The 22,929-nt window shown below is 42.8% G+C and overlaps 1 protein-coding gene across 1 annotated transcript; it reads right to left on the bottom strand.

Annotated features, from left to right (window-relative positions):
* Positions 1-11,631: 11,631 nt before the first annotated feature.
* stbd1 (starch binding domain 1) lies at positions 11,632-21,955 on the bottom strand. Its single transcript, XM_038989548.1, has 2 exons — positions 21,577-21,955; positions 11,632-14,491 (listed from the first exon to the last, which is right to left on the bottom strand). Exons 1-2 carry the CDS (start codon positions 21,821-21,823, stop codon positions 12,672-12,674), a joined length of 2,067 nt encoding a protein of 688 aa, XP_038845476.1. The 5' UTR covers positions 21,824-21,955; the 3' UTR covers positions 11,632-12,671.
* Between the last annotated feature and the right edge of the window lie 974 nt (positions 21,956-22,929).

The raw sequence follows: 22,929 nt of genomic DNA, 5'->3' as shown, positions 1-22,929 counted from the left end.
CCCGGGTCGGGGCGAGGGGACGGACTAAAGTTAATACTGTTACATATATACAGGGATAACCAGATCAATGTGGAGCTATATACAGGGAGAACCAGATCAATGTGGAGCTATATACAGGGAGTACCAGTACCAGATCAATGAGCAGCTATATACAGGAAGTACCAGTACCAGATCAATGTGGAGCTATATACAGGAAGTACCAGATCAATGTGGAGCTATATACAGGGAGTACCAGATCAATGTGGAGCTATATACAGACAGTACCAGTACCAGATCAATGTGGAGCTATATACAGGGAGTACCAGTACCAGATCAATGTGAAGCTATATACAGGAAGTACCAGATCAATGTGAAGCTATATACAGGGAGTACCAGATCAATGTGGAGCTATATACAGGGAGTACCAGATCAATGTGGAGCTATATACAGGGAGTACCAGACCAATGTACAGAGGTACGAGGTATTTGAGGTATACATGTACATGAAGGCAGGGTAAAGTAACTATGCATCCGGATAAATAATAATACGAGTAAAATAAAGAACAGACTAGCAGCAGCAAATGATGAGTGTAAAAATGTGTGTTTGTGTGTTTGTGTGCCTTCCTTGGACACCGCCTGATATAGAGGTCCTGGATGGCAGGGAGCCCGGCCCCAGTGATGTACTGGGATGTCTGCATCACCCTCTGTAGCACTTTGCGGTCAAGGGTGGTGCCTTTGCCATACCAAGCGGTGAAGCAGCCAGTCAAGATGCCCTTGATGGTATAGCTGTAGAACTTTTTGAGGATCTGAGGGCCCATGCCAAATCCTTTCAGCCTCCTGAGGGGGGAGAGGTGCTGCTGTGCTCTCTTCACAACTGTGCGGGTGTGGGTGGACCATGTTAAGTCCTTAGTGATGTGGACGCTAAGGATCTTGAACCCGCTCCACAACAGACCATCAACAATACAGCAATGCAACAAGGCAACAACAATAGCAATAACAGAATGACCAATGTCAAAGTCTGTAATATAAATATGTATATACTGTATATAAATGGTGTGTGTATATATATATATGGATAAAAAAATGTGTTTTGGTAACTCTTCAACAATGCATTAGATCAAGTGGGGGATATAAGCTACTGCCTTTCACAAGAGGATGGGAAAATTAAAAGTCTATTTGAAATAAACAATTTTAGATCTTGGATCATGATATTTTCCGCTGGGGTGAGGGGGCAAATCGAAAGAAGTATAGGTTTTAATCGTATTATATCTGTAAAGGTCCAGTGGACGGGAAAATGAGAAGAATGATTTTAAACGGAGCCATTTATTATTGCGTCTAAACTACAGCTGGGCTGAATTAGCGAGGAGCAAAAAGTCATATTTGATTCTTTTCATGTCCAGGGCTAGATAAAAGACTTGTCTTAGAAAAGAAAATACACATCTTATATAAGAATTGGGCCGTACCCGACACACTGTTTAAACAACGGACAGATGGAAGGTTTATAATATGCATCTCCGTGCCAAAATTGTAATATCTTAGAAATGGACAACTTATTGGGTTCCGTTTTTCTATAAATATGGTTTTCCTTAAACATGCTATTAATTAGTACAACGCTACTACCATGTTATTATCACATTTGAATGCTTCGCTTGTGAAACAAAATATATATATTAACTGTGTCCTCCGCTCAATGATGGCCAGAGGGTGGCGGTGTTGAGTTACGTAAAGGATTCTCATGATTCATTACAATACCAAACCAGGATTTAGCCAGGGTCTGGGAATGCTGAACACAGACTGAAAGGAAGTTCTATTGAATTACACATGCCAACATACATTTCGTATTGTTAGTATCAATCCATTGGTATTCCCAATAAATGCCATCTTTGGCCGGTGCAGGAATGAAGGAATTCATCAGCATTTTATGTTTTAATATTATATTAAATGACTCTGCCTGCTTTACGAATCGTGATGGCATTTACTGCACATGTATGCATTTCTGACATTCCTATTCATATATTCACAATGTTTATGTGATCCCAGAGCAGAGCAGGCAGTCGCCATTACGGTATGTGAGGTAATCTGGCGCCGGGACCAATCAGTCTCCATTAAAGTATGTGAGGTAATCTGGCTGCCCGGACCAATCAGGATCCAGTACGGTATGTGAGGTAATCTGTCCGACCGGACCAATCAGGCTCCAGTATAGCCACCTCAGCTGCCTTCCATTAGCCTTCTTCTCTATGCTAGCCTTCTTCTCTATGCAGCTGCAGGTATCAGGGACTGCTAGGACAATTACCTTGTCGGTGGTCAAAAGTGGTATTGTCAGTACTGAAAATGTGCCAATAGAATGGAGTCTATCACTCTGTTGATCCCCTGTAGTGTCATCTTTACGTCTTTCAGTGAGAATGTGACATCAATGTCTCAACACCAACATATTGGCAGATTACTTTGTAGTTTAGACAGTGCGCCAAGATACTGATATGGTTACATTTTGTTCTTTGAATCTAACAGATACACCAGTCTGTGTCCTACAAACAAGAACATGTTTCCGAATACAAAACACATTTTATTCTATAATATTGTACTTTTTGTGAGAGAGAGAGAGAGAGAGAGAGAGGGACTCCCAGACTGTCTCTGGTGCTAGGTTGTTCTCAGAATCACACATTTACCACTTTTAAACTGTACTTGTTGCTAAAACTGGCTATTTATAGCATTACATTAAAGGTAAGATAGTAACATGGAATGGAATATGGAACCAATGGAATTGTTTTAGTGATTCTATTTCTGTGTTCTGGATTCCCTTCCGTACTTTCCAAAAGAACCTTTTATAGACTGTCCCCACTGAAGGTCAGTGGTAGCCATAGCGACATCACAGACAGTAGGAGGAGTGGTATGTTTTATTAATAGTATGAGAGAGTCGCAGGCAAACAGGCTCCACCGAGGTACACAAAGAGATAGGTTACTCTTAACAATGACAGACAGACAGTAACCTACGTGAATGGAATTATACCAGAGTGGTCTGTCATAGAGATACAGCTATTTGTTTGAATTTCTATTACATTGGGTCTGTCGTTTTGTAATGTCAATTTAACTTTCATCTCCAACACTAGATGCAAGAGTTTGGATGTCCTTCACAACTTGTGCCAGATAAGGGCCCCTTATGAAAACTGAGAGGGGTCACATGGTGCGAGGGGTCACATGGTCACATGCCTTAAGATGGAGGCCACTGTCCTGTCAATCAAGCCATGCAGGAAACAAAGACCCTCTGCCACTTTCCTGTCAATCAGCCCATGTAGGAAACAGAGACACGATGTGTTGAAAAGTCAGGGTCGTGTTCATTACTAAATGGAAAAACATTGACTGAAACAGGGAGGGAAACACTCATTTTAGTTTTTAGTTTTAAAAAGTTTTGCTACAGTGCCCCCTACTGAACACAACCAGGGTTTCACTGTGTCCTCATGTGACAGTCACATGCTGTAGTCCGCCTGTCAAATAGGAAACAGTCAGTTACTCAGCGTTAAGACCTCTGCCTTAGCAATGAGTAAGCACTGATCCCAGTGCAACTTACCTCTGTGTGAAGTCCTGTAAATAAAGGATTACTCTGAGCCTTGAGGGGGAATTAGAGCATACACACTTTTCATTTTCACATTAACACTAAAGATTGGGATTTTTCCTGCAAATTATTAATAAGTACACACTGTACTTCGCAGTGTCTTGTAATGGAATTTTTGATTTGACAATTCAAAACAAATAAAATGTTAAATCAGGCAAAAGATACCAAAATTGTGGATGGTACATACACAAAACATTCAACAGATTTGTTTCCATTGTGGTCCTCTATAAAGCTGCAGGGGAAAAATCAAGTGTCATGGGCACTCTGGTGTAGACTGATTCATTTGATAATTATGCAATCATTTTCAGTATCTAATCCCAATGGAAATTAGACCCACAACCTCTTCTCACCGATGAGACAGCAATATCTTCGCCCTCAAGGAACTACAATGGAAACTGGAAACCACATATTTTGAGGCGGTGTTTATTGTAGTTGGGGATTTTAATAAAGGAAATCTGAGGAAAACGCTACCGACGTTCTATCAACACATTCATTGCCTGTAGCTTCAAAAACTAGACCATTATTACTCTCCCTTCCGGGATGCCTACAAGGCCCTCCCCAGCCCTCTCTTTGGCAAAACAGATCACAACTCAATTCTGCTGCTCCCTTCCTATGGCTGGAGTGTTTACGGACATATTCAATCTCTTCCTATCCCAGTCTGCTGTCCCCACTTGCTTCAAGATGTCCACCATTGTTCCTGTACCCAAGAAAGCAAAGGTAACTGAACTAAATGACTATCGCCCCGTAGCACTCACTTCTGTCATCATGAAGTGCTTTGACAGGCTAGTTAAGGATCATATCACTTCTACCTTACCTGACACCCTAGACCCACTTCAATTTGCTTACCGCCCCAATAGATCCACAGATGATGCAATCGCCATCTAACTGCACACTGCCCTAACCCATCTGGACAAGAGGAATACCTATGTAAGAATGCTGTTCATTGACTACAGCTCAGCATTCAGCACCATAGTACCCTCCAAGCTCATCTTTAAGCTCAGGGCCCTGGGTCTGAACCCTGACCTGTGCAACTGGGTCCTGGATTTCCTGACGGGCCGCCCCCCACGTGGTGAATGTAGGAAACAACCCCTTCACTACGCTAATGTTCAACACTGGGGCCCCCCAAGGGTGCGTGCTCAGCCCCCACCTGTACTCCCTGTTCACACAACAGTAGTAGGCCTGATTACGAGACAACCTACAGGGAGGAGGTGAACTTAGTCACTGTCACTAGCTGGCTACCGCTCGGTTACTCAACCTTGCACCTTAGAAGCTGCTGCCTATGTACATAGACATGGAATCACTGGTCACTTTAAAAATGTTTACACACTGTTTTACTCATTTTTATATTCTAGTCAAGGCCATCCTATTCAACTATTGCTTTGTCTATACTATTCTATCCTACGTATTGTACAGATACACTAAATCATCTATTCACATACTGACCATGTCTATACATCCCATCACATATACATACATATATAAACAGTACCTGTCAAAAGTTTGGACACTTCTACTCATTCAAGGGTTTTTCCTTTTACTATTTTCTAGATTGTATAATGATAGTGAAGACATCAAAACTATGAAATAACACATGTGGAATCATGTAGTAACCAGAAAACCAGCCCATCTGTAAATAGCCCACCCAACTACCTCATCTCCATATTGTTATTTTTTTGCTCCTTCGCACCCCAGTATCTCTACTTGCACACTCATCTCCTGCACATCTATCACTTCAGTATTTAATTGCTAAATTGTAATTATTTTGCCACTATGGCCTATTTATTGCCTTACCTCCCTAATCGTACTACATTTGTACACACTGTATATAGATTTTTCTATTGTGTTATTGACTGTACGTCTGTTTATCCGATGTGTAACTCTGTGTTGTTTGTGTCGCACTGCTTCGCTTTATCTTGGCCAGGTCGCAGTTGTAAATGAGAACTTGTTCTCAACTGGCCTACCTGGTTAAATAAAGGTGAAATTAAAAAATTAAAAATATATTTTAAAAATGTATTAAAAATATATATTTTAGATTCTTCAAAGTAGCCATCAAGGCAAAGGATGGCTACTTTGAAGAATCTAAACAATAAAATCTATATGTGTTATTACATAGTTTTGATGTCATCACTATTATTCTACAATGTAGAAAATAGTGAAAATAAAGAAAAACCCTTGAATGAGTAGGTGTGTCCAAACGTTTGACTGGTACTGTGTACATATATATATACACACACACACACATATATACAGTCGGAATATATATATACAGTCGGAAGTTTACATACACCTTAGCCAAATACATTTAAACTCAGTTTTTCAATCGATTTTAATCCTAGTAAAAATTCCCTGTCTTAGGTCAGTTAGGATCACCACTTTATTTTAAGAATGTGAAATGTCAGAATAATAGTAGAGAGAATTATTTCTTTCAGCTTTTATTTCTTTCATCACATTCACAGTGTGTCAGAAGTTTACGTACACTCAATTAGTATTTGGTAGCATTGCCCTTAAATTGCTTAACTTGAGTCAAACGTTTCGGGTAGCCTTCCACAAGCTTCCCGCAATAAGTTGGGTGAATTTTGGCCCATTCCTCCTGACAGAGCTGGTGTAACTGAGTCAGGTTTGCAGGCCTCCTTGCTCACACACACTTTTTCAGTTCTGCCCACAAGTTTTCTATAGGGTTGAGGTCAGGGCTTTGTGATGGCCACTCCAATACCTTGACTTTGTTGTCCTTAAGCCATTTTGCCACAACTTTGTAAGTATGCTTGGGGTCATTGTCCATTTGGAAGACCCATTTGCGACCAAGCTTTAACTTCCTGACTGATGTCTTGAGATGTTGCGTCAATATATCCACGTAATTGTCCGTCCTCATGATGTCATCTATTTTGTGAAGTGCACCAGTCCCTCCTGCAGCAAAGCACCCCCACAACATGATGCTGCCACCCCCGTGCTTCACGGTTGGGATGGTGTTCTTCGGCTTGGAGGTACACCTCCAATTGACTCAAATTATGTCAATTAGCCTATCAGAAGCTTCTAAGGCCATGACATAATTTTCTGGAATTTTCCAAGCTGTTTAAAGGCACAGTCAACTTAGTGTATGTAAACTTCTGACCCACTGGAATTGTGATACAGTGAGTTATAAGTGAAACAATCTGTCTGTAAACAGTTTGTTAACAAGAAATTTGTGGAGTGGTTGAAAAACAAGTTTTAATGACTCCAACATTAGTGTATGTAAACTTCTGACTTCAACTGTATATATGCATACACACACACACAAATATATATACATATTTATACTCCAGACTTTTAAATTGCTCGTCCTAATATTTATATATTTCTTAATTCCATTCTTTTACTTTACTATATATTTTTTAAAGTTAGATGCAATTTATTGCCTTACATTTAACAGACAAAGTACAAAATACGAAATCTACACTCAAGATGGTACAACCAGATGAGCAACTTCATAGTCATAGGGAATGGACTGCATTGCGATGTCATAGTCATAGGCAATGGACTGCATTGTGATGTCATAGGGAATGGACTGCATTGTGATGTCATAGTCATAGGGAATGGACTGCATTGTGATGTCATAGTCATAGGGAATGGACTGCATTGTGATGTCATGGTCATAGGGAATGGACTGCATTGTGATGTCATAGTCATAGGGAATGGACTGCATTGTGATGTCATAGTCATAGGGAATGGACTGCATTGTGATGTCATAGTCATAGGGAATGGACTGCATTGTGATGTCATAGTCATAGGGAATGGACTGCATTGTGATGTCATGGTCATAGGGAATGGACTGCATTGTGATGTCATGGTCATAGGGAATGGACTCCATTGTGATGTCATAGTCATAGGGAATGGGCTGCATTGTGATGTCATAGTCATAGGGAATGGACTGCATTGTGATGTCATAGTCATAGGGAATGGGCTGCATTGTGATGTCATAATCATACACCGGGCCAGCTGGTATCACAGGTCTTGCCCCTGCACACCAACCTGTGGCACACTTGCTGCAGCCGGAGGGACAGCAGTCGCAGCAACTTGCTTTCTGACAACTGGTGCATGCGTAGTTGGAGCACTTGCAGGATCCACCGCAGTTGCAAAAGCCAGTTTTGCAGCATTCACAAGGATCCATTTTCCAGTTCTTGATCTCCCTTTATCTGAATGGACCGCGGTAGTTCAGCTGGGTCTCAGTGGTGCGTTGTCAGCTTTCATTCTAGATCTGTGTGTATTGTGTGTATTGTTGTGAATTGTTGTGAATTGTTAGATACTACTGCACTGTTGGAGTTAGGAACACAAGCATTTCGCTACACCCACAATAACATCTGCTAAGTATGTGTATGCGACCAATAAAATTAGATTTGAATAAAATTAGATTTGATTTAAACTAGGCCAATGGGCACTAGGTCACTGAACTTTTGTTTTGAAAGTCACTGAAAACCTTTTGATCACGCCAGCTGTGGCAGTAGCTCTGCTTGACCACTGGACTATGGACAGGCTTATCTCATAGTGCAATGACCGCTGAACCCTCAGTCCCTCTCCGTCCCAGTCATGGGGGAGGGTTATTAGCTCTCCGTCCCCGTCATGGTGGAGGGTTATTAGCTCTCCGTCCCAGTCATGGGGGAGGGTTATTAGCTCTCCGTCCCAATCATGGGGGAGGGTTATTAGCTCTCCGGGACGGGGACGGAGAGCTAATAACCCTCCCCCATGACGGGGACGGAGAGCTAATAACCCGTCATGGGGGAGGGTTATTAGCTCTCCGTCCCCGTCATGGGGGAGGGTTATTAGCTCTCCGTCCCAGTCATGGGGGAGGGTTATTAGCTCTCCGTCCCCGTCATGGGGGAGGGTTATTAGCTCTCCGTCCCCGTCATGGGGGAGGGTTATTAGCTCTCCGTCCCCGTCATGGGGGAGCCGGGGGTTACAGCAATAGCTGTGGAGCCGGGGGTTACAGCAATAGCTGTGGAGACCGAGGGTTACAGCAATAGCTGTGGAGCCGGGGGTTACAGCAATAGCTGTGGAGACCGAGGGTTACAGCAATAGCTGTGGAGCCGGGGGTTACAGCAATAGCTGTGGAGCCGGGGGTTACAGCAATAGCTGTGGAGCCGGGGGTTACAGTAATAGCTGTGGAGCCGGGGGTTACAGCAATAGCTGTGGAGAAGAGGTTAAGTTAGCACAGACAACGTTCCATATTCAGGCTGCAAATGCATCGATTTTCTCCTTAATTCGATTTAATGGTGAGAAGGCGGGAAAGATAACAGGGAAAATATGTATACTTTCTTTATGAAACACCATTTTCCACCGCCATGCTATGGCGGCTAATGCTACTTCCTGACACTGCATACAGCATTCAGACCAAGGGTAAACAAACTGCTGCAACCTGATTGGCTGAACGTGATACTAACATCCAGAACTAGCATTTAGCCACTCTAGCACGGTGTTAAATTGAGTTGAGGAAATCGACACCTTTACAGCCTGAATCAATAATGCTTTATGTACGAACCGGTCCACAGGGGATACGAGTGTATAGCCAGCTGCATACATTCCCTTTGGACGGTATGATACAACTCAAGCCGGCCTTTGGGTTATGAGAAAAGGGGTATACCTAGTCAGTTGTACAACAATGCATTCAACTGAAATTAGTCTTACGCATTAACCCAACTCCTCTGAATCAGAGGTGCGGGGGGGGGGGGGGGGGGGCTGCCTTAACCGACATCCAAGTCATCATTGCCCTGGGGGAACAGTGGGTTAACTGCCTTGCTCAGGGGCAGAACGACAGATTTTTAGCATGTCAGCTCGGGGATTCGATCCAGCACACCTTTGTTACTGGCCAAACGCTCCTACCCGCCAGGCTACCTGAAGGAGCGACTGATTGGAAGTAGTCATCCTGGACTAGGAAGCGAACCCCGGTCTCTGGCATGGGGGTTACATGTCTACTGATGTTGGCAGTCTTACTAGTGTAACTCAGCCATGACACTAAATATTTGACTTCTATACACACACAAAAGCACGTGGACACCCTTTCAAATTAGTGGATTTGGCTATTTCAGCCACACCCGTTGCTGACGTGTATAAAAACGAGCACACAGCCATGCAATCTCCATAGACAAACATCGGCAGTAGAATGGATGCCACCTTTCCAACAAGTCAGTTGGTCAAATTTCTGGCCTGCTAGAGCTGCCCCGGTTAACTGCAAGTTCTGTTATTATGAAGATGAAATGTCTAGGAGGAACAACTGCTTAGCCGTGCAGTGGTAGGCCACAAGCTCACAGAACGGGACTGCAGTGTTGCAGCACGTAAAAAATCTCTGTCCTTAGTTGCAACACTCACTACCGAGTTCCAAACCGCCACGAAGCAACATCAGCACAATAATTGTTGGGAGTTTCATGAAATGGGTTTCCATGGCCGAGAAGCTGCACACAAGCCTAAGATCACCATTCTTTATTTTACCTTTAACTAGGCAAGTCAGTTAAGAACAAATTGTTATTTACAATGACGGCCTAGGAACAGTGGGTTAACTGCCTTGTTCAGGGGCAAAACGACAGATTTTTACCTTGTCAGCTCCCGGGATTCAATCTTGCAACCTTTCGGTTACTAGGCCAACGCTCTAACCACGAGGCTAGAGTGGTGTAAAGCTCCAGACTCTCATTGGACTCTGGAGTAGTGGAAACTCGTTCTCTGGCGTGATGAATCACGCTTCACCATCTGGCAGTCCGATGGAAAATTTGGGTTTGGCGGATGCCAATCGATCACTACCTGCCCCAATGCATTGCACCAACTAAAGTTTAGAGGAAGAGGAATAATGGTCTGGGGCTGTTTTTCATGGGTCGGGCTAGGCCTCTTAGTTCCAGTGAAGGGAAAACCTAATGCGTCAGCGAGAATTTTGTTCTCCGTGTTCATAATACCCAATTGAATTAATTACTCAGCCTGAAACCCAGAATTTGTAAGAAACTGGTTGAAATGAAGACGGAGGCCCAGCTACGATAGAAAGTTTATTTACGAGAGCACTCTGCGTATCATTTCCTGTACATTGGTTTATATACCTCACATTGTCATAACTGTCCCTCTAATACAATGACAATATAGTTCACAAGTTCTCCTTTTCATACATAGCCTGCCACCTGTTATACAATCTACTACAAGCCCAAGGTTTCTCCCCTCCCTGGGTGGGGAGACTTCCTTCCCTGTTAGTTTCACAAGTTGTCTGCCACAGTTCCTTGCCTGCTAACTGTCTTTATGGACAAACATTCTTCAGACAGAATTATAACTAACAGAATTATAGCCTATGTTAAATGTAGACATCATTTAGTCATTCATAAAAATCCCATAACAGCTTCCAACAGTTTGGGGAAGGCCCTTTCCTGTTTCTGCATGACATTGCCCTCGTGCACAAAGGTCCATACAGAAATGGTTTGTCGAGATCGGTGTGGAAGAACTTGATTGGCCTGCCCTGACCTTAACCCCATTGAACACCTTTGGGATGATTTGGAACGTAGACTGCGAGCCAGGCCCAAATTGGCCAACATCTGTGCCCGACCTCACTAATGTGCTTGTATGGAAACAAGTCACAGCAATGTTCCAACATCTAGTGGAAAGCCCTGCCAGAAGAGTGGAGGCTGTTATAACAGCAAAGCAGGGGGGGGGGGGGGGGGGGCAACACCATATCAATGCGCAGGATTTTGAATGGAGACAGTCGACAAGGTGTCCACATACTTTTGATCATATATACACACACATAAAACAGTATATAATTAGGCAATACAGCCCAAGGGGATGTGGTATGTTGGCCAATATATATTAACCCACCCCCCAAGTCCCTAATTGCTACTATGAACTTACCAAAGTATTTTTGCATCATACTCTAGGTATATGGTCTGACATACACAGCTGAAAAGCCACCTCAGCCAATAACATCCAGGACTCAAACCACCCAGTTTATAATGGCCTCATACCAAAGCCATTGTAACAGGCTTTGGGATGAGTCTGGAAATACTGTGGGAGGCCTACATTAAGAATGAGAGTCTAGGAAGTACTGCATTCCAGGAACATATGTTTGTTTATTGGGTAAGAGGACAGAACTCTACTACAGCTAAATATTTAACAGTAGGACATTAACCACATTGCAATCATAAGACATTTTTATTATTAAAAATAGATTAGAACCAAGACACCATCAATTGTGATAAAATAAAATCTAAGTAAACCAAACCAAAGTGAATTAACATGTCAAAACATTTATGAACATTGATAAATGTATTATCAAAACGGTTTAGGGACTTGGTGTGGATAATAGATACAAAATATAATTCAAGAAGCTAAGATCTGATGTAGATATGACATTTAAAAATACCAGCATCACAGTATCTGCATAATAACAATTCACTGACCTATATCAGTTGGTTACGAGTGCACTTCTATTTCTGGTGAATATAAACAGCCCATTTCACAATCACAGAAGACAGTCTGAGTAACTGCAGTAAAACATGTAAAATACCTGGATAACACTTATTGCTGTGATTATTGCTATACTGCCACAGCACAAATAATGCTGGTATAGAAGCCCAAAGTAGTGCAGAGCTGCTCTATTGAAAGTACCGAATCATCATCCCCCATTGGACAATATCCAAGCACCATACTAAATTGACATTCATCCAACTCTACCTTTGCATTACGTCACTCACTTAAGACGTGCAACTTGATTAATAGTTGGGTTGCTGTAATGCAGTATATAAAGGACCAGAGCCCTGGTTAGATACTGGGATTTAACACCCCTTTACCCAAAGTGTACACTCAATTACTTCCATGTAAAAAAGAAACAGATCAGGGTAAGATGTTGGAAACTGCTTTTTAAAATGCAAAAAAAGTGTGAATTAGTGCACAGGGTAAGAAAAATTGGGCCGCAGCCAAGTCCTCTATGATCGACCCCTTGCACCAGTCAGTCCTCTTCCTCTGCGAGAGCCACACTGCTAACACCATTTAGAATAGATTACCATTTAGAATAGATTACTACATCTTAGAACGCTACTAAAGAGAACGACCACTAGTGCCCTTCACTCCTCCTCTCACTGGTTGCTCACTCAGAGGAAGCCCCACCATCTGTTGAGGTTCACCGCTCCACCACCATGACCCGTTTCCAGGTGTCTATTCTCACTCTCCTCCCAGCGTTGGATTTCGCCATTCTCCACCAGCACGAACTTCCACTCCACCAGTTTCTCTGCAGGGAGGGCGACCCAGCTGGCCCAGAACCCGTCCTGGCCCCTCTCCAGCGGAACAAAACCCTTCCAGCTCCCCAGCGCCGGTTGGTTCCCAGTCACAGCCAGTTCCTGCCGGGGTGACAGGGTGTTGTAGTGGATACAGAACCTCACCTGTACTGCATGGGGTTCGTTAGGAAGCACAGCTGCCATTTTATTCTCCTGCAGGTCTCCATCTAGTGATACAGGTGTGGTTTCAGTTTCTTTGACCTTTGATGTGGGCGTTTCAGTCATTGTTGAATCGTCTGCATTGTGCTGCGTTTCTGTGGGATGATGCTCCGCCTCAGCAGAGCAGTCGGACGAGTGGCTTATCCTCACCCAGGGAGTGTCAGCGTTACCCTCTGCATCTGTGACACTTACAGTCATCCATTCATTGTAGTCCATAGTGGCTTCCATGATGTTTATTTCAACTTCCTGACAACTGCTCTCTACCCGTGTGTCCATGCTCTTAACCCCCTCCCGCTCAGAAATCACATGGGTGTGTCGTGCTTCCGCCGGCTCCCTGCTTAACCCTTTCATCGAGTTGTCATGAAGAACACCGTCTTTGTTGGGATCAGTGCAGAGACTGTCTGGCTGTTGGTCAAACAGTTCCTGAGGGTTGCTCGTCATCCTCTCTGTAGGGTCAATCCCTGTTGTATTCCAGCTTTGAGCCGGTTGTCGACCGTTTCCACGGTCATCAAGATGGTCTCTGTTCCCCACCCATGCATTTGCCACGTCACAATATTCGAAACCTGCTGAACGATCATCCACTTGCGGGAAGTGACTGTAGAGATCCTCAACCATCGCTTCCATGTCATCCTCCATGGTTCTAGTCTTCTCATAGACCACCTCCACATGGCTGGTCATCATGACAGCACCTGGGCATTTTACTTCCTGGATCTCCGTAACAGACAGCTGGTCAGGTTCTTGAAGGTCTGTGTCGCGCAATGTCACATTTTCTGGGCTTAACTGGGTGTTGGCAAAAGCAACGTGGCTGTCTCCATCATCTGGACAACCTACTGCCTCCTCGCGCACACAGCCAGCCAGAGATTTGTTAACGTCCGAGTCAGTCAATATCATGTCAAGCCCCGTATAACACACATGGTCAGGTTCTTGTAGACCAGAGTCAGTCAACGTGTCAGGGAGAGTTTCATTGACTTCTGGAGCTTCCTGAGGCTCGTTGGCAACGGTAAGTGGATGGCTAGCCACAGACTCCTCAGTACGCTGACAATCACTCCTCAGTTCAACTTCCTTCAAACCCTCCTCTTCCGGGTTATACACGTCTGTAGCCTTCGTCTGACCAGATCGAATGTTTATGTCACTGAGGGACTGGTGACTGGTAGCCTGTTCCTCCTGATCCAGGGTATTGTCAGTCCGAGACAGTGTGTCATCCTGACACAAGCCTCCACAGACCTGACATAGGCCTTCATAATGATGACATAAGCCTCTGTGCTCTTCAGGTGGAGAGCAGAGGTGAAAGTCAGCATAAGGACCGTCACTCTTCTTGGTCGTTCTTCGCCGTCTAATGGTCAGTAGATCCTCATTGGTTGTGATACCCTCAATGGGTTCTACATCCTCATCGATTGTCGGAATCCGTACCATGGGCTCCCTCGTCCATCCCTCTCCATCCCAGCTCTCCAGTGCCTCTGGAACCACCTCAGTCTCCTCTAGAATAGAAGCAGATGCAAAATGAGTGATCAGTCTACATCCTCACATTCTAAAAACACCCATCGAATTAGGAATACTATAATGACATGAACCTTCAGAACAGTATTTAAATGTTTTTCATTTTATTTTTTTAGGTCAGCCATTTTGGTAAGGGAGTTGGTCAACCAGTGATGTGATAAGATCACGTCGAACAACGAAGTTGAAGATTATGTGCACCGTGTAAGCTAACCAACCAGTGAGGAATGATCATTTTAAAAAGTAACATTCCATTCAAACAAAGCAGTCAAGCCAGTCACAGTGGTTGAAAATCAGTTGGATGATAAGACTTAGACAAGTTGTAAACGCAACAAGTACTGATATTGTATCTATACTGAACAAATAAACAATTTAAGATTTGAATGAGTTAGTTCATAAGGAAATCAAGTCAAATAAATGCATTAGGCCCTAATCTACAAAGTTCACATGCCTGGGAATACAGATATGCATCCGTTGGTCAGATGCCTTTTATTTTTTTTAAAGGTAGGGGCGTGGATCAGAAAACTAGTCATTATCTGGTATAACCCGCATGCAGGGAGACATTCTTCACAGAGTGGATCAGGCTGTTGATTGTGGCATGTGGAATGTTGTCCCACTCCTCAATGACTGTGCAAAGTTGTGGGATATTAGCGGTAATTGGAACACGCGGTCGTAAATGTTCATCCAGAGCATCCCAAACATGCTCAATGAGTATGCAGGCCATGGAAGAACTAGGATATTGTTAGCTTCCAGGAATTGTGTATAGATCCTTGCGACATGGGGCCGTGCGTTATCATGCTGAAACATGACAGCAGTGGATGAATGGCATGACAACGGGCCTCAGGCTCTCGTCACAGTATCTCTGCATTCAAAATTGCATTCGAAAAAATTGAATTGTGTTGGTTGTCCATAGCTTATGCCTGCCCATACCATAACCCCAGCACGGGGCACTGTTCACAACGTTGTCAAACCACACGACACCAGTTGAAAGTACTGCCAAATTCTCTAAAATGACGTTGGAGGCTTAAGGTAGAGAAATTAACATTAAGTTCTAGCAACAGCCCTGGTGGACATTCCTGCAGTTAGCATGCCAACCGCACGCTCACTCAAATCTTGAGACATGTGGCATTTCAGAGTGGCCTTTTGTCCCCAACACAAGGTGAACGTGTGTAATGATCATGTAATGACTTGTTGATATGCCACACCTGTCAGCTGGATGGATTATCTTGGCAAAGGAGAAATGATCACTAACATGGATGTGAACAAATGTGCGCAAAATTGAATTAAGCTCTGTGCATACGGAAAATCATATATATATATACACACACACACACACACACTTCAGCTCATGAAACATGGGACCAACACTTTACATGTTGAATTTATACTTCAGTGTAAAAACTCAGCTTCCAAGAGACGTTTACGTTCTGAGATCTAGGATCTATTCTGAGAGATTGCCTCCAATATATTATACTGCAGAAGTGGAATAAAACAAACTATAATGATAAAAATACAATATTTCAGGCTGACAATTCTATTACACTTCTGATATATAACATGCCTTACTTTGTTTCTTATAGCACCTGTCCAGGGGTATTCAAAAATCAAAGTCTGGAGGGACACAGTCCCACTTGGTTTTCTATTCTAACTGGTGTCCCAGGTCTGAATTAGTCCCCCATTATAATGCTATTAAGAAAGCCAGCAATGAAACTGGCTACACGGGCCAGATTTCTGTCCTGACTACGCCTCAACTGCCATTCATTCCAATTAGACTGGTTTGGAGCATGCTGGGACCTAAAATAGGATCTATTCTAGTAGAACGGGAAAATCCTCAAATCAGCAAAAAAGAAACCCCCTTTTTCAGGACCCTGTCTTGTAAAGACAATTCGTAAAAATCCAAATCTTCATTGTAAAGAGTTTAAACACTGTTTCCCATGCTTGTTCAATGAACCATAAACAATTAATGAACATGCACCTGTGGAACGGTCGTCAAGACACTAACAGCTTACAGACGCTAGGCAATTAAGGTCACAGTTATGAAAACGTAGGACACTAAAGAGGCCTTTCTACTGACTAAAAAACACTAAAAGAAAGATCCACAGGGTCCCTGCTCATCTGCGTGAACGTGCCTTAGACAAGCTGCAAGGAGGCATGAGGACGGCAGATGTGGCCAGGGCAATCAATTGCAATGTCCGTACTGAGAGACGCCTAAGACAGTGCTACAGGGAGACAGGACAGACAGCTGATCGTCCTCACAGTGGCAGACCACGTGTAACATCTGCACAGGATCGGTACATCCTAACATCACACCTGCAGGACAGGTACAGGATGGCAACAACTGCCCGAGTTACACCAGGAACGCACAATCCCTCCATCAGTGCTCAGACTGTACGCAGTAGGCTGAGAGAGACTGGACTGAGGGCTTGTAGGCCTGTTGTAAGGCAGGTCCTCACCAGACATCACCGGCAACAACTTCACCTATGGGCACAAACCCACCGTTGCTGGACCACACAGGACTGGCAAAAAGTGCTCTTCACTGACGAGTCGCAGTTTTGTCTCAACAGGGTGATGATCGGATTCGCGTTTATCGTCGAAGGAATGAGCATTACACCGAGGCCTGTACTCTGGAGCGGGATCGATTTGGAGGTGGATGGTCCGTCATGGTCTGGGGCGGTGTGTCACAACATATCGGACTGAGCTTGTCATTACAGGTAATTTCAACGCTGTGCGTTACAGGGAAGACATCCTCCTCCCTCATGTGGTACCCTTCCTGGAGGCTCATCCTGGCATGACAATGCCACCAGCCATACTGCTCGTTCTGTGCGTGATTTCCTGCAAGACAGGAATGTCAGTGTTCTGCCATGGCCAGCGAAGAGCACGGATCTCAATCCCATTGAGCACGTCTCGGACCTGTTGGATCGGAGGGTGAGAACTTGCAGGTGCCTTGGTGGAAGAGTGGGGTACCATCTCACAACAATAACTGACAAATCTGGTGCAGTCTATGAGGAGATGCACTGCATTAGTTAATGCAGCTGGTGGCCACACCAGATACTGATTTACTTTTGAATTTGACCCCCCCTTTGTTCAGGGACACATTATTCAATTTCTGTTAGTCACATGTCTGTGGAACTTGTTCAGTTTGTGTCTCAGTTGTGGAATCTTATGTTCATACCAATATTTACACATGTTAAGTTTCCTGAAAATAAAACGCAGTTGACAGTAAGAGGATGTTTTTTTGTTGCCGAGTTTAGTTGCGGGTCATTCTGGTGGCTAAACAGAAGCCTACACCGTAGTTTCCACTTCACAAACAAAAAAAAGTCAACAAATGCAAGTTTATATATAATCTCTAGGAACACTACTTGCCAGTCGTCAGGTAAAACGTGTCCGTCGCTGTCAAATAAACGTTGGAATCCAACTTTGGTCCAAACCACACCACAATCCTGCTGTGTTAGGCAGTGGAATGACATCTCCTGTGGTGCGTGGTCTACAACGTAATCTAGCACCATTGACACAGCAAAAGGGTAAATCTATTTTAATTCAAATTACTGTTAGACAGCACCCCTTTTGACTTAACAAAACCTTCTATACATATTTGCCCATTTTAGAAGTGCTCAGGAAGTGACTTTGGACCTGAACGCCCAAACAGTCACGGGATAAAAAACGGCTCAGTTGACCTAACGTTTCGCATACTCCACGAGTCACTGACCACTTCCACATACGGAAAGTTGTTTAAATCAAAAGGGAGTCAAAGTGATTGAATTCATATGGATTTACCCAGGAATGCAATGTGGTTCAGACAAAAGTTTGAGTCAGACTTGTCCCTTTGCTTTCAAATAAACATTTGAAAACCGATAGTGTTGAGATTATAGATATGCATTTGTTGGCAGGAAAAACTATTTACAGTGTAGGCAGACACTAATTCAGGGTTGTTTCGTTCGCCAGCCACCAGAACCACCCGCAACACTCAGCCGATTAGGTTTCCCATTGATGAAGACATGTCTCATCTCTATGTTGTATACCCAACCATACAGGTGCTCAAAGATCTAACGTTTTGGTATTCAGGTCCAATAAGTACACAGTGATTTTTATTAATATGGATGGATGGTTTTGTTCAAATCAAGAAAGGGGTGCTGTAAAGTGTGAATGAATTCAAATTTTTATTCCCCCAATTGAATGATCAAATTGATTTCAATTAGACTGTAGTCTATAATGTATTCATCTTCATCCAGTCATATTGGTTTTTAATTTGAAGCATATTTTTAACAATTGCAGACACTGGCGACTTTTTATTTGTAGTTAACTTCAGAACAAAGTTATCTGCAGTCAGAGACAGAAACATCTTGACTGTTTAGCTGGTGTGTGTAAAGCGACGCAGAAGGCCAAAAAAAGGAACTACTCAATTAGCTGTTCACAAGTGGTCCGAGAAACTTTATTAACGATGGTTTGGGGAAACAGCGTGGAGATTTAACGATGCGCCTACAAACAGTCTAACGATGAACTTTCCCTTAAAGATGCTGTCGGGAATCCGTGCCCTGGTCAGTTTGCCAAATATTTAAAATAAAGTACAGGCTACATTTTATTTAACTAGGCAAGTAGGTTAAGAACAAATTCTTATTTTCAATGACGGCCTTGTTCAGGGGCAGGAGGACAGATTTTTACCTTGTCAGCTCGGGGATTCGATCTTGCAACCTTTCGGTTACTAGTTCAACGCTCTAACCACTAGACTACCTGCCGCCCACATAAAATATCTAACCTCATTAGCGGTGCATAGGAAGGGTATATTACTGGTTACTTTTGAAATTCAACAGTAAATTTCCAGAATTTGTTCTCACGTTTTTGTATTTTATCACAACATAGTTAACTGTGAACTTCAGATTATCAGTTGTCTTCATTCTCTGGACCACTGGTTAACACATGTAGAATGTGATTATTTTATATAAGATGATTTAGAAATATAAAATGACAAAGCTGGAAAACATTCTCAAATATGAATCAACTTAGTGAATACCATGTGTTAGATGTCAGGGTTTCAGCATGAAACACGTTTGTATACACACTAAACAAAAATTAACACATGTAAAGTGTTGTTCACATGTGCAGGAAATAAAATCCCAGAATTTTCACATATGCACATAAAGCAACTCAAATGTCCACAAATGTTTTTACATCCATGTTAGTGGGCATTTCTCAGTTGCCAAGATAAATCCATCCACCCGACAGGTGTGGCATAAAGACGCTGATTAAACAGCATTATCATTACACAGGTGCACCTTGTGCTGGGGGACAATAAAAAGCCACTAAAATGTGCAGTTGTGTCACGCCACAGCCATCTTAAGTTGAGGGAGCGTGCAATTGGCATACTGACTGCAGGAATGTCAACCAGAGCTGTTAGAGAATTTAATGTACACTTCCCCATCATAATCTGCCTCCAATATTTTTGAGAATTTGGCATTAGGTCCAACCGGCCTCAACCACGTGAAACAACCTCCACATCCAGCTTCTGCGGGATCGCCTGAGACCACCTGGACAGCTGATGAAACAGAAGTATTTATGTCCGTAATAAAGCCCTTGTGGGGGACAACTCATTCTGATTGGCTGGGCCTGGCTCCACATTGGGTGGGCTAATGCCCTCCCAGGCCGACCCATGGCTGCACCTCTGCCAGTCATGTGAAATTCATAGATTAAGGCCTAATGAATTCAATTATATGGAATCATTATATTAACATTAACTCAGTAAATTAACTCACTATTTTTTTTTACTTTACCATGTCTTTGTTGCAAATGTTTTACCAAACTAGTGGCAGTTGTGAAAACTGGAAACTTTGTTCAGCTTCCACCTCCGAAGAATGAAGCAGGCTACTAATACATAGTCAACAATTGGGGCGTGAAAGAACATCTTGGTGATTTCCATGTGGGTTGGAAAAACGTCAACAAACAGGGCACCAGAGAGCTGTCAGTGTAGATAGCTAATGTTCTGTCGCAGTTGTATTTGTGGCAGCCGCAAACACACTATAGAAATAGTTAAGAATATAATTAATTTCCGGTAATACGGATAACTATTGAAAAGTTTGGTAGAGATGCGTTTATACATTGTAATGGACATGGTACAACCTTTGGTAGGTAGGCTGCTGGCAGGCTTCGACACAGCGAAGTTTATATTTTTTTATTCTGATGGGGTACAAGATTTGATATGTTTTACTCCAAAAAGGTAAAGTTCACCCAGATTACACATTGGTTTACTTACCCTGTAAAGGGTCAATGGACAGGGTATGACATTACTAAACGCTTTGGTTAAGTTTCCCGGACACCGTTTCCACATGCTAACATTGTAGCATTTGTAGAGAATTTTATTAGCACACATACACCTAACAATCACATGTGGCACAAAGCCCATTCAAGTTATATGACCATTAGCATTTTTCCCCACATGTCCAGTCCATCATACAAGAGTAACTGAAATTGATTGAAGCTCAAAGTCACTTATAGATGATTTGTAAATGATGCGAAAAATACTAATAACCAACACAACATGAATGGGATTTATGCCACAAATGCTAAAAGTGCCAGGGACACTGAACCAAAGCATGGATTGCTATCACATCGTGTCCATGGACTCCTTACAAGGTAGCCTATTGGTTAAATCGTTGGCCTAGTAACCGAAAGGTTGCTAGATCAAATCCCCCGGGCTGACAAGGTAAAAATCTGTCGTTCTGCCCCTGAACAAGGCAGTTAACCCACTGTTCCTAGGCCGTCATTGTGAATAAGAATTTGTTTAACTGACTTGCCTGGTTAAATAAAATAAGACTAAAAAGTAACCCATATGTAATTTGGGTGAACCAACCCTTTATTGCAGTCTCATGCGCACTCAGTTCAAGGAGACCTGCGCACACGTGTGTTTGTAGGCATGGCTGTAGCAGGAATCTAGCATCATGGAGGGTCTTTCAAAGAACCTACCGCAAAACATAACGAGCAAGATAATAATCTTACTACACGAATGGTTGCTTATTTGTCTTAATTCAAATCATAACCGATCAGTGACAATGGGGACATAAATAAAACGCTGATTTACCTGTTGACTCGACACAAGAGAGGGCTGCTTCTTCGTTTGTAGTCTCCTTTCCAGTTTCATCTTCAACCTTTCTTCTCGGACCTTTCAGTGTCTGTATAGATCTATATATGATCAGTGCAGCCCATACAGACATCATGGCAATCATAGCGAGAACCACTGCAATCATCCAATCACTCATACAATACAACGCCGTTAAATCCCCAGCACGGCTTTCAAACTCGACGGTTTTACTTTTCTTGATGGTCATTTCTGCAGCTTCGGTCAACGATAGGCGAGAGCCAGGTAAAAGCAACGTGATCGGATATAAACACGCGAATCCCAACACGCGTGAGTGTTCTTCTCCAGGCGCGTTCCAAATGACCTCTTATTGCAGCACAACACGTCTCAGATCTGCAATCAGGTGAGCCCGCTGACAATTGGCTGATTCGAATCATGGGCTGCGTTTACACAGGCGGCCCAATTCTGATATTTTTTTGTTGAGTAATTTGACTTTTGACCAATAAGATCAGATCTGAAAAATATCTGATGTGAAAATATCTAATGTGATTTGTCAAAAGACCAATTAGTGGAATTAAAAAAAAAATCTGAATTAGGCTGACTGTGTAGACACAGCCTAGGGCAAGGTTTCCCAAACTGGGCCCTGGGCGTTGATCAAGGGGAGGCAATCCAATCAAAATATTGTACATTTCTTTCACTCAAACACCTCCTCAATTAGCCTGTATTTTCAACCAAAATGATACAACATGAATCAACCAAACAACAATACAATTAATTGCAGACAGACACACCTTGAAAATAGTTAAAACAATATTTTTAATGATTGTGTGCTGCATTGGTCATGTTGTATGGAAATGTATGCTTTGTGTTACAAATGTATGCCTTTTTTTGTATTATAGTGGACTGGCTCACACTTAGGCCTCAGGCCCTAGGCTATGTAAATATGTATTATTAGTGTGTGGGTGGTATGGGCCTTGATCATGAATAATCCAGTATAATTGGGATCTTATTATTTGACATGGCCATTTATTTCAACACTCACAATTGAGAACTCGTTCCTTTCCAGCATGTCAACATTACTCATACTGTCAATTAAATGTACGAATCTTCTGCCATCTAGTGGAATAAAGGGGTAGGTCCCACTATCCATGTATTTGGCCTTAATAGGTAACTGAACTGTAAAACAAATATATAAAAATGTATCAAGGATAAATCATTGACCAGAAAAAGTGTCCACATTCATACCTGAATACGTAATTTGTTTAACTGTATTGCGTCAGTATCATCATGTGATTAAAAGCCCATCGTTTTTCTGTTTACCAGTAGTTTTGTGTTTGATATCGCTCTGGCATAATC

Source organism: Salvelinus namaycush, chromosome 3 (assembly GCF_016432855.1).
Source record: "Salvelinus namaycush isolate Seneca chromosome 3, SaNama_1.0, whole genome shotgun sequence".
Classification (NCBI taxonomy): domain Eukaryota; kingdom Metazoa; phylum Chordata; class Actinopteri; order Salmoniformes; family Salmonidae; genus Salvelinus; species Salvelinus namaycush.
Note: the sequence above shows the minus strand (reverse complement) of the source record. Positions and strands in the feature narration are given on the sequence as shown.